The 12,888-nt window shown below is 36.1% G+C and overlaps 1 protein-coding gene across 2 annotated transcripts in view; it reads left to right on the plus strand.

Moving 5' to 3' along the window:
* Positions 1-11,847, plus strand: part of PLCE1 (phospholipase C epsilon 1) — a 298,156-nt gene extending 286,309 nt beyond the window's left edge. For both annotated transcript variants that reach the window (XM_044665696.1, XM_044665697.1), the window contains one exon: positions 11,437-11,847. In XM_044665696.1, the coding sequence (XP_044521631.1) occupies positions 11,437-11,619 (183 nt within the window). In that variant the 3' untranslated portion in view covers positions 11,620-11,847. The remainder of the gene's footprint in view (positions 1-11,436) is intronic.
* Positions 11,848-12,888: the final 1,041 nt, after the last annotated feature.

A 12,888-nucleotide genomic window follows, 5' to 3' on the forward strand; every position in this document is an offset into this window, starting at 1 on the left:
TACCTAAGCCACTCACATTGAAGAGAATAAGTGGGGCAGAGTGAACGAAACTATATACAAACAACATAATGAGCATATATACAAAAGGCAAACAGAATTGTGGGTAATACAGAAAGGAATTTTGGGTAATGTAGTTTTCAGGGTTCGAGATTTTCCAATTATACACCCTTAAGGATATGGATGTGTGAGCCCTGCGGTAGCAGTCCCTCACAGCAGCTCCTTTATTTGTTCAGCCATGGGCTTGAGTCAGGAAGACCCGCATTCAAATTCAGCCTCAGATACTTACTAGCTGTGTGATCCTGGGCAAGTCATTTAAGCACTATCTCCCTCGATTTTCCCATCTGTTAAATGGGGATAATCATAGCACCTACTTCTCAGGATTGTTGTGAGGATCAAATGAGATAATAGTTTTAAGGCACTTAGTACAGTGCTTGGCACATAATAGATACTGCTAAATGTTAACTTTTTATAGAATATGCATTTTAAGCAAGTATTTAAAATATTACAAAAGCAAAAAATAATTTTTAAGTTAGGTACATAGGTTTCTAAAATTGTACTTCTATGCTTGATATCTAGCCATTTTATGAATTTTTATGACCAAAACCCTTCATTTTTACAATGTCTTATACATTTGTTCACAGGGTACCTAATCATTTAAATACAAACAAAATGAATGTAGTAAATGAAAGCAAAAATAAGGTAACTACAAATAATGGAGTGTGAATCATTTCTGCCCTTTGTCAGAGTAAACAGACTAGATTAAAAGTTGCAAATGTGGGGCAGCTGGATAGCTCAGTAGAGTGAGAGTCAGGCCTAGAGACAGGAGGTCCTAGGTTCAAACCCGGCCTCAGCCACTTCCCAGCTGTGTGACCCTGGGCAAGTCACTTGACCCCCATTGCCCACCCTTACCACTCTTCCACCTATGAGACAATACACCGAAGTACAAGGGTTTAAAAAAAAAAAAGTTGCAAATGTAACCCTAAAGATTAGATGTGTAGATATACATGGTGTGACAGAGGACCTCTGAGCCATCTGTTTCTACCACAACCACATATATTAGAATCCTAAAGAACCACAATAACTATACCTGTGGCTAATACCAATTATCCCTTACCTTCTACCCCCAGCCTATGACCAGCCAATATATTGTTCACTTAAGATGGAAATTCATAACTCCCCAAATATTCATTGACTACTTTCCTAATGCAAAACATAAAAACCAGATGGGAAATATACACATCTGAATAGCAAAAGCATAAATCTATCATTGTAAATAAAACTATTCATAGGGCAACATGGATGAAAAATGGACCACTGTATGGTTTTGGAATAAGGCAGAGAGAAGTTGGAGGCTGATGAATTCTCCCTCCTATCTCAGCTTCATCTCTTTGTGTGTGTGATATCTGTCCACAATGTCAAATTATCTCTTAGGAGTTGTGTTATTAGTGTAGTGTCTTTGTAGGATCTCCACTTACTCCCTCAGGTTCAACAATGGCTTCATCAAAAACTGCCTTTCCAAGGGAACAAGCCTTCTCTGGAGACTCCACGGTCTTACAGGATGAGTTGGTGGCATCTCCTTTGTGCCAATTTAAAATGCTTCTCCAAGTGCTCACCCTTTCTTGTCACCACCAGCAGCCTCCTCAGCCCAATAACAGTTGTAGTCTTCTTTCATTTTCAAATAGAAAACATTTTTTTTTACTTATGAAGCATCAGAAATCAAGAACTTTCACAATACAAAGTGCACATAAGTAAATCTCTTTTCAGTCACTCAAGTTTCTCTCCTTATTCTTTTTTTTTTTTTTTACTTTTTTTTTTAAACCCTTGTACTTCGGTGTATTGTCTCATAGGTGGAAGATTGGTAAGGGTGGGCAATGGGGGTCAAGTGACTTGCCCAGGGTCACACAGCTGGGAAGTGGCTGAGGCCGGGTTTGAACCTAGGACCTCCTGTCTCTAGGCTTGACTCTCACTCCACTGAGCTACCCAGCTGCCCCTTCTCTCCTTATTCTTGGGCCATCTGTTTTTTGTGTTTTTTTTTTTTTGGTGAGGTTTTGTCAATACTTTCCATTTTTTTTTATTAGTACTTGACAAAAACTTACAAGATTACTTCTAGGCTTCTGCAACATTTTTTTAAACAAAGATTCTCTTCCTTATTGGATAATTCAGCTCCTTCTTCAGCTATAAACTTTAGGGAGGCCTCCATGTCTTTGGATCTCTCCGTCTCCCTCACCAGCTTGTGATCAAGTTCTCTGCCCCAAATAAGAGGTCTCAATGAGAGAAGACTATGCATCTTAGGAAATAGTGTTTAGGGGTTACCATCGTAGAGATGGTAAATGAAGAAAGGGCATTTGATTGGCATAACCTAGTTTGATTCAAGAAGCAAGATGGCCTGGCATAAAAATAAGGAGGCAGGGCAACAAAATATAAACTCAGGCAGAGACATTCCTGTCTTTGGATACCTTGCTCCTAGAGCCGTGCTTTGCACAGAATAAGAAATTAAAGAGTGTTTCTTTTCCTTACTTGTGGATAAAAACCATGTTGTCTCCATCCAGTCAGGTCTAGTGGCTTCTTATGGCCTCTAAAATCAAATTTAAGCTTTCATAACTGTTTCCTTCACAGTGGCCTTCTTTCTGTTTCTTACATCCAGTATGTCATCTCCCATCCCCATACCTTTGCATTGTTTATTTCCAATGCCTGAAATGGAATTCCTTCCCTCCCCTACTTCATAAAATCTCTCTCCCTTCAAGATCCAGCCCAACCACTTTCTATATGAAGCCTTCCCTGATCCTGTTTCTACACCTCTATATATTATAACCCTAAAGTCCTACAATAAGTACACCTGTGCCCAAAACCAATTATCCCTTACTTTCCACCACTCCTCCCCCTAGCTATTAGTGGCCTCCTTCTCCAACTACATGGTATTTCTTTGAATTTATTCTCTTGATGTTTTTTTATACACTGTGAGGTTAAGGATTGGAGGAAGGTAGGTATGGAGAAGGAAGGGAAAGCCAGAGGAAGGGAAGGAAGTAGCCTCCAATCCTGGTAGGGGAAATTGACCCAAGCTCTTCGGTGTTCAATAAAGATCAGGTAGCACTTATTGTAGAATAGCTAGGTTTTAATTTAGTTAGGAAAGGGAAAAGTTAGGTAAGGAAAAGGGGTCTCCTCTGGTAGGCACTTCTCCAGGGTCAAGAGCCTCAGGGTTGAGAGCCTTCAGGATAGAGAGCAGAGAGTCTCTAGGATAGAGAGAGAAAAGGTGCCAAAACTCTTTCTTTTATACTTTCTCCAACACCTCCCACAAAGAAAGTGGGAGATGTCAGGGAAGTTGTAGCAGGAAGTCCTGGGAGATGTAGTCTCCCAGGGCTTAAAATAATTTTAAACAACACAACACTTACCTTCATGTTATGGAGACCTAGTTAAAATGTAATCTCAGAAATAACAGTAAAATTAATAGTGAGGGATCTCAATATATCCCTTTCAGACTTAGATCTGACCAAAAAATAAACAGTTAAGAAGTCAAGGACCTGGATAGAGTTTTAGAAAAGTTAAATATGATATGTTACTGGTTATTAATGAACAGGAATAGAAAAGAACATATATTTTTCTTAGTATTTTTCTTGCACATGGTACCTTTACAAAAATTGACCACATATTATAGCATTAAAAAACTTCACAAAGCAAATGCAGAAAAGCAGAAATGTTAAACACATTTTTTACTAGCCATACTCCAATAAAATATTTCACAAAGGAATGCTGAAGAAAGAATTAAAAATTGGAGACTAAAATTTAATCCTAAAAAATTGGTAAGACAAAAAAAATCATAAAAACAATAGATATTTTAATCAAAAGAAAATGACAACAATGAAACAACATATCAAAATTTCTAAAATATAGCCAGAGCAGCCCTATGGAAAAATTGATATCATAAAACACTTTTGTCAATAAATTAAAGAACAGATCCATGATATTAAGTATACAACTTAAAAATAAAATCTAGAAAACCAACAAAAAAAATTTTGAGGCAAAATAGGAATTCTGAAAATAAAACAAAAGATTACAAAATTGAAAGCAAGTAATTTTGAGTCAATATTTAGATGAGGGGCTGATTTTTTAAAATAGATAAACCATTATCTAATTTATTGTTTTAAAAAGAAGACATCCAAATTACCAATATCAAAATGAAAAAGGGTCACCACAATTAAAGAACAAATAAAGTCAACATGAAAACTTTTGTCCAATTATATGCCAATCACCACAAACAATGAAACAATAACAATATTAAATATATATGCACCAAATGGCAAAGCATTCAGCTTCCTAAAGGAAAAGTTACATGTGTTATCAGAGGAAATTGTAAAATGTTACTAGTAGGGGACCTCAACCTTTCCCTCTCAGAAGCAAATAAATCCAACTGAAAAAAAGAAACAAGAAAGACATTAAGGAGGTAAACAAAACTTTAGAAAAGCTGGATTTGATAGATCTCTGGAGAAAAATGAATGCGAATAGAAAGGAATATGCCTTTTTCTCATCATTACATAGCACCTTCACAAAAATCAACCACATAATTGATCATAAAAATCTCACATCCAATAGAAAAACAAAAATACTACATGTATACTTTTTAGACCATGACGCGCACTAAAAATTATACTCGACAAAGGGTAGCAGAAAGACCAAAAATTAATTGAATATTAAACAATCTTATCCTAAAGAACAAATGAATCAAGGAACAAATATTAGAAACAATCAACAATTTCATAAAAGAAAATGACAGTAAGGAGACAATATATCAAAATTTATGGGATGCAGCCAAAGCAGTACTTAGGGGGAAATTCATATCTCTTAATGCTCATATCAATAAGTTAAAGAGCAGATCAATGAGTTGAGCATGCAGCTATAAAAACTAGAAAAAGAATAGGAAAAAGAAAGGATTCCTTCTGGGATACAAATATAGTCTTTATCTAAAACCAGGGAGAAACAAAATGGAGAAAGAAAGCTATAGATTAATATTCCTAATGAATATCAACACACACACAAATAATTTAATGAATAAAGAGGTTACAGCAATATATCAAAAGAATTATACACTATAATCAAGTTAGATTTATATCAAGAATGCAGAGTTGTTGGTTCAGTATTGGTAAAACAGTTAACTTAAGTCACCATATTGATAACAAGAATAAAAATCAAATGATAGGGTTCTCCTACAGATCCTCCAAAAAAGAGAACTATAGGAAGACCAGAAGAAATCATAAACAAGCAAGATAGCCTTTAAAATTAGAGACTAAAATCATGATATACTTAAAAAGAAAAGCAAGGTCTATCTAAAGGAAATTTACCATCTCATTTAAATTCATTGTTCTACCAGTAATGCTTATTTTATTTGATGTTAAGTTCAGAATAAAAATTAAATTAAAATTAAGAAAAACAAAAATATAGTCCTGTGTTGTTGCATTTTTATGTTAATTTTTCTTTAATTTTTTCTATTACATGTAGAAACACTTTTTGATAATTGTTTTTGACATTTTAAAATTAAGATTTTCTCACTCCCTTCCCTCCCCTCCCCACCCCCATGGCATTGAATAGTCTGATATAGATTATAGCTGTACTTCCACATAAATATGTATTACTATACTGCTCATGTTATGATAGAAGACACATATCAGATATACAATAGAAATCTCATGAAAGAAATACAGTGGAAGACACCATGCTTTTATCTGCACTTAGATTCTAACAATTCCTTCTTTGGCTGTGGATAACATTTTTCATCATGAGTCCCTTGTGGTTGTCTTGAAGTCTTGCTTTGCTGATAATGATTTAGCCCTTCACAATTGATCATCATATAATATTTCTTTTACTATATACATTGTCCTTCTGGTTCTGTTCACTTCACTTTGCTTTAAAGATAGCTTTAATTTTTTCCTCTGAGAATTCTCTGTTTATATTCTTTGACTATTTTTCAACTGGGATATCCTTAGTTTTCTTATGAATATGACTCAGTTCTCTATATATTTTTGAGAAATGAGGCTTTTGACAGTTTCTGTATAATTTTTTTCTAGATTTATTTTCCTTCCTAATCATAGTTGCATTAGTTTTATTTGTACAAAACTTTTAATTTAATGTAATCAAAATTATCTATTTCATTTTTAAATATTTTCTATATCTTGTTTGGTCATAAATTCTTCCCTTATCCACAAGTCTAACAGGCAAACTTTTCCATGTTCCTGTACTTTGCTTATGGTATTACCCTTTATTTCTAGATTAAGAATCCATTTTGACTTTATCCTGTTACATGGTACAAGATGTTGGTCTATGCCTAATCTCTACCATACTGCTTTCCAATTTTCCCAGCAGTTTTTGTCAAACAGTGAGTTCTTTCCCCCAAAGCTTGGATCTTTGGGTTTATATATTTGTATGTTTTAAACTAAGTTAGTCTGGACATTAACTGCCATATGTTGATAAACTAGTCTGTTCCATTGATCCATCATTCTATTTCTTAGCCAGTAGCAGATTTTCTTGATGATTACTGTATTTTATTTATAGTTTATAAATATAAATATATCAATGTATCATTTATAATTATAGGATAGTTTCAGGTCTGGTATGGCCAGTCCTCTTTCCTTCATTTTTTTTAATTAATTGCCTTAATATTCTTGGCCTTAAGTTCTTACAAATGAACTTTGTTATTTTTTCTAGTTCAATGAAATAATTTTATGGTAGTTTGATTGTCATGGCACTGAATAGGTACATTAATTTAGGTAGGATTGCCATTTTCACTATATTGGCTCTACCTATCCATGAACAATTAATGTTTTCCCATTGTTTAGGTCTAACATTATTTGTGTGAAGAATGTTTTCTCTTTGTGATCATATAGTTGCGGGATTTGTTTCAGTAGGTATACCCCCAGGTAGTTTATATTGTCAAGTTCTTTTGAATGGAATTTCCTTTTCTGTTTCTTGCTGTTGGATTTTTATTGGTGATAAATAGAAATTCCAATGATTTGCATAGGTTTATTTTTCTATGCTGCAACTTTGCTGAGGTGGTTTATAATGCTGTTGCTTTCATCTTACTCTTGGGAAGCAATAAAAACCATGCTCTCAGTGCAGGCCCCTTCCTCCATCAAATGAGCTTCAAGTGAAAGAGGGTAATATTAGACCTCTCTCTGTGGCCCCAGAGGCAGGATCTTGTAGCAGGAGAAGTTATAAAGAAGAAAATTTAAGCTTGATAAAAGGGAGGAAATCCTAACAATTTGAGATATCCTGGCTGCCCCCTGAGGTTGTTCATTCCCTTCTTTGGAAGCCTTTAAGCAAAAATTTGAATGACTTTGAAAGTAGGGGAATAGTTCCCTGCACCAAACCACCATGAGTTTTGACTCAATATGAGAATTTTAAAAGTGAGACTGTGGTCACTGTTTATAAAATATTAGTCCCTAAGACAAAATGACTATTAGCAGCTTTTATTTACGAGGTAGAAATAGTAAAAGTGGGAAATATAGGAAGGAAACAAAGCCTGGTCTAGCCTACTAGCCCTAAGTGCTGCTCCAGTGATGTCCGGCTCAGCCCCTGGAAGGGGCTTCCACAAGTCCTGATCTTCACATGCATTTCCCAGGAGCCCTCAGCCAGAAGTCCCCATGGTGTCTTCAGCCAGAGTTCCACCAACGCAGAATCCAAGGGAAGAGTCCCTCCAAAAGCCAAGGAAGGAATGGTCTCCAAGGAACCAGGCTCTCCAAAAAAACAAGGAAGTAAAGAGACCAGACCATGTTGGTTCTTCTTTTATACCCCTTTTTTCCGCGTTATTTCCTGTCTCTCCCCCTCTTCACAGAAACCAATTGCAGTCTTTCAATTTGCCTAGCATTGCCCAGAACTGGGCAGTGTCTTTTGGAGGTGAGAGTTTTCTCTAGCAAGTGACTTGTAAATTCTCCTACTTATGTGTTAAGTAGGAGTATTTTGAGTTCTTGATTGATTGAATTAAAGGTTGCTGATAGATTACATTAAAAAAGACAGAGAGTTAATTCTCTCTTCACACCACTCAGAGATCATGCCCTGTAGTTTTCAGTGCAGCTGCTAGATGGCAGGAAGAACTTAGCTTTAAAAACCAGCTCTAGCTGCTTCTCTAATCCTGTCCTAACCCTTCTTTTCTAGCCTGCTCTCATGGGCATCTCTGAAAGAACACTTGAATTGGGAAACAGTATGGTGCATGGGGAAAAGCACTGAAGAAAGGACCAGGAGAAAGGGAATGAGGAAACTGAACAAGATGCTAGATAAACCTGAGTTGGATTTATAAAATTTATAAACTAGTTACAAACTTTATGACTGTAGCCAAGTCACTTTATTTCTGGGCATCATGTATAAAGAAGAATTGGGGCCAGATAGTTATTTAAGGGCCCTTCTAAGATAGCTCACCTTTCTATGTGTTTTATGACTTAACACTTTCTTCACAATAATTCTGTAAGATAAGCAATATAAATAGCACCATCCAATTTAATTTGGAGAAACAGAATCTCTAGAAGCTCTAGAATATCAAAGGAAATTAATGAAAAGAAGTAAAGATGAAGGGGGAGTAGCACTTCTAGACTTCAAATTATATTATAAAGATACAGTCCTCAAAAACTAAAAATGGAGAAGTAGGTCAATGAAACCAAATAAGACAAGGTAAATAGAAATAATAGAACCCAGTTTAGATAAGCCAAAAAATATAACTTACTTAGGAAAGAATCCCCTATTTTGGAAAAAACTGCTGGAAAAACTTGAAAACAGTACAGAAGAAATTAGGATGTGAAAGTAACATCTTATATATTCCATAACAAATTTTAAATGGACATATGATCTCGATGTTAAGTATCATACCATAAAATATATTAGAAGAGAAGTAGTTCACATCAAAGCTATGGATATATTCTTAAAGCAAATATATTTTTTCTTTTTTATTGTCATGCAGTACACACTTCCATATTAGTCATTTTGTAAGAGCACATTCATACATAATCAAAACTCCAAAATAAAACCATAAATACACTGATATAAAAAATAGTATACTTTGATCTGCAACCATCCGACACCAACAGTTCTTTCTCTGGGGGTGGATGGCATTCCCCACCATGTCTTTCAGGATTGTCCCAGATTAGTGCATTGCTGAGAATAGCCAAATTTTCACAGATAATCATTGTACAATATTGCTGTTATTGTGTACAGTGTTCTCTGGTCCTGCTTATTTCACTCTGCATTAGTTCCTAGATCTTTTCTGTTTTTTTCTGAAATCATCTTGCTCATCATTTCTTATAGACAATAGTATTCCATCACCTACATGTACCACAGTTTGTTCAGTAATTCCCCAACTGATGGACTTCTCTTTAATTTACAATTCTTTGCCACCACAAAAAGAGCTGCTGTAGACATTTTTGTACAAGTAGGTCCTTTCCCCTTTTTTATTATCTCTTTGGGATACAGACTTAGTAGTGGTATTGCTAGATCAAAGGGCTTGCATGTATTCCTTTAAAGCCCTTTGGGCATAGCTCCAAATTGCCCTGTAGAATGGTCGACTCAGTTTACAACTCCACCAACAATGCATTAATGTCCCAATTTTGCAACATCCCCTCCAACATTTACCACTTTCCTTTACTACCATATTGGCCAGTCTGATAGGTGTACTTAAGCATTGTCTTAATTTGCATTTCTCTAATCAAGAGTGATTTAGAACATTTTTTCAAATAATTATTGATGGCTTTGATCTCTTCATCTGAAAATTGCTTGTTCATATCCTTTGACTATTAAGCAAATATATTCTTAAGGCAAACATGAGATAGAGGTAATTATAAAAATAATTCTTATTACATGAAACTGAAAAGCTTCTGCATAAATGAAATAAATGCATCTTGGAAAAGAGGAAGCTATTGAATGGGGGAAATCTTTTTATTAAAAATCTAAGATGAGGGTTTGGTGTCCCAGGTAACTAACAGATACATAAAAGCCCAAGACTCATCCCCAAAAGTGGTCAAAGGAAGTAAACACAAAAAATTCTCAAAATATTGCAAACAATTCATAACAATGTAAAAGAATGACCTGAATCACTAACAATTAGGAAAATTGAAATCAAAACAGTTCTGAGGTTTCACCTCACACCCAGCCAATTCACAAAGATGAAAAAATTTGGGAATAGCCAATGTTGGAGAGCTTGTTTAAAAAAAAAAAAGACACTAATGCATTGTTGATGGAGCCGAGAATCAGTACAGCTGAAGCAATGTGGAGTGCATCAAGGAGGCTATTGATAAGGCAATTGAAAAAGGAGTCACTGAATATTAAGGTATATATTGATTTAATGGAGATATTTAATTTGTAGAGCTGATAAAATTTCTCCACTTTCTCAACCTCAACAACAATGTTGAAATATCAGTTCACTATTTTGTGCTTGTCTTTTTGAAATTCTTGTCATGAGCACTGTAATACAAGATGACCAAATGTTAAATGAAAGGATACTTCTTGTTGCCTTGGAATGCATGATAAAAACAGACTTCTTTATTTGCACAAGGAATAATTCTCCTCTCTTCCAGTCATAAAAAAAAAATAGCAAGATTAACATAATTCAGTTCTTCTGATATTATATCTTTTTGTTGGTCATTTGGCAAGGAGCTCACATTTATAGTATTAGAAGCTTAAATTCATGTAGAGAGATGGTCTAGAAAATGGTGATTCTTTGCACCCTGTCTGCAAAGGAAACCACACAAAACTGAACTATTTTGTATTTTTCTGTATTTCATCAATTGCCATACCCGAACAATTCATCACCATTTGTGACTAGTTTACTGCTGAAGAATCTGTCCAGACTTAGTTTGGCTGGTCCTTGGGAAACAAATATAAATGTGCTTCCAAGAACACAAGTGAAGCTTTTCCAGTGTGGTAGGATTTGCTGAAAATCCAGGACTGCCTCCATGAAATGGGACTTGGGAATAGGAAAGCACCCCATGACATAAACAAGAACACAAAATAGCCATTGTGGTGTGCACCTGCCTTCTACTTCCTCATTGAAAGTGGCATAAAAGGGGGCAGTGAATCCTCAGAATCGCCCCATTCTTAGACTACCTACAAACATTCATTTAACTGTTGGTACTCTAAATAGGATCTCTGTCTAAAAGCCAAAGAGCTGACATAGTGTTGGAGGAATTGAAACACATTCAACTTGGAAAGAAATTCTTAGTGTAAAAAGGCATATCCTCAGGGGGTAGCTATGTTCAAGTCGCCAAGTTAATCAGATATACTTTATCAGGATGTGAGAAAAATGTCATTCCTCATATTCATACTGATTTAAACCACATCTAACTAAAAGAATGTTAAAATATTTTCCCCCCAAAATGAATTGGTTGCATTTAAAAATGTAATTTTACAGTGATGAACATTTTTATTTTACTTTCTGAGGTCGGGTGGTTTGTTTGTTTTTTTCTTCAGGCAGCTCGAGATGATAAAAGAAAAGGCATTTCTTTTGCTAATGAACTTAAGAAATTCACCAAGTCAAGTAAGCAACATCGAGGATTCACATCACCTTCTCAGCTTTCAGTACCAGAAAGTATCCAGATGAAGGAAGAAAAACCTGTGGGCAGCTTCTCTTCTAATGACATGATGGACCCATAACTACCTTCAGTAAATTCTATCCAGGTATGATCACAGATTCATGACTCTCAGGACTAAAAGCAAGGCCCTTAAATAAGTTTTTAAGGCACGCTTTCAATCGTGTCCTTTTTTCTCTCAAGAAAAGGACACAAAGCAGAATTAGTGATCATAAATAGGAACCAAAAAGATGTCCTACAAGAAATTACTGACTATACTTTTATCCTTGAAATAAATCCTAAGACATCCAAACTACTCATTCAGATTATTACTGGCCTAAAGGGTGACTCATGGCTCTGACACTAACTTTCCTGCGGCATTTGAATAAATCACTTGACCCTCCAAACTTGTGATCATCTTTGAAAACGGAGATGATGGGTGAATTGCCCACCTGCCCCCAATTTGTTGGGATGAAAGCGCTTTCTGTATCTTAAAGTAGGGTGTAAACCTATTTCCATACTCTTCTTCTTTTCTTCCTGATCCCTTTGGTTTTTATCCATCGTTGTTTCCAGCGGACTCTCCCCCTTCATTCTGTCTTTGAGCTTCACTTTACACCTTTGGCTGTTCGGTCGGCCAGTGTAGTCAGACTCCCCACGGCACTAACTTCCCCAGATTGCTGTGAAAACCAGGCCCATCACCAAAGCCCGGTTAGGTGCCAGGCTCTCAGAGGAGGCCCTGTGAGAGAGAGGCAGCCCTCAGGGAGCTTACAGAGAGCTGTATGCAAGCCCTTAGAGCTCTATATAAATGTTAGTTATTGTCCTTACAAGGTGAAATGACTTCAGGCATGCCTCTGGCCTTCATGCTTCTACCACGCATCTCATTTTCCCTGTGGAACCTGGGCATCCAGTATGTGGCCCACGAGCCAATTCATTCTCTGAGATGACTAGCCAGAAAAGTGTTCGTCTGTGTAGCACACATGAGATAGGAGCACCTCAGCACCTAGAATCTCTGATTTTGAGACCAAATCCAGCACAATCCTCCGGCCCTGTGAAATCGCAGTCTTTTTCATAAACCTGCTGAAACCAAATCAGAGCACCACCAGCAGGGCGGCTGACCTGATGATAGGCAAATGTGCCTAGACAAAAGGCACCTCTGTTTTCCCAGATGTCTTGGTCTTTTAAATACTGGTATGTTCGTTGGCTTGATCAGAATTGATTAGTGACTAAATCCCTATCATACCCCTCTTCAAGCCACCTTGTGCTTTTTAATACAGGAGTTACATCTGTCCAGTGGAGTCTAATTATGCACTTTGGTGTGAATTAGATTGAGTCTACTGTTTTTTGGAATGTTTTT

Source organism: Gracilinanus agilis, chromosome 2, assembly GCF_016433145.1.
Source record: "Gracilinanus agilis isolate LMUSP501 chromosome 2, AgileGrace, whole genome shotgun sequence".
In the NCBI taxonomy this organism is placed as follows: Eukaryota; Metazoa; Chordata; class Mammalia; order Didelphimorphia; family Didelphidae; genus Gracilinanus; species Gracilinanus agilis.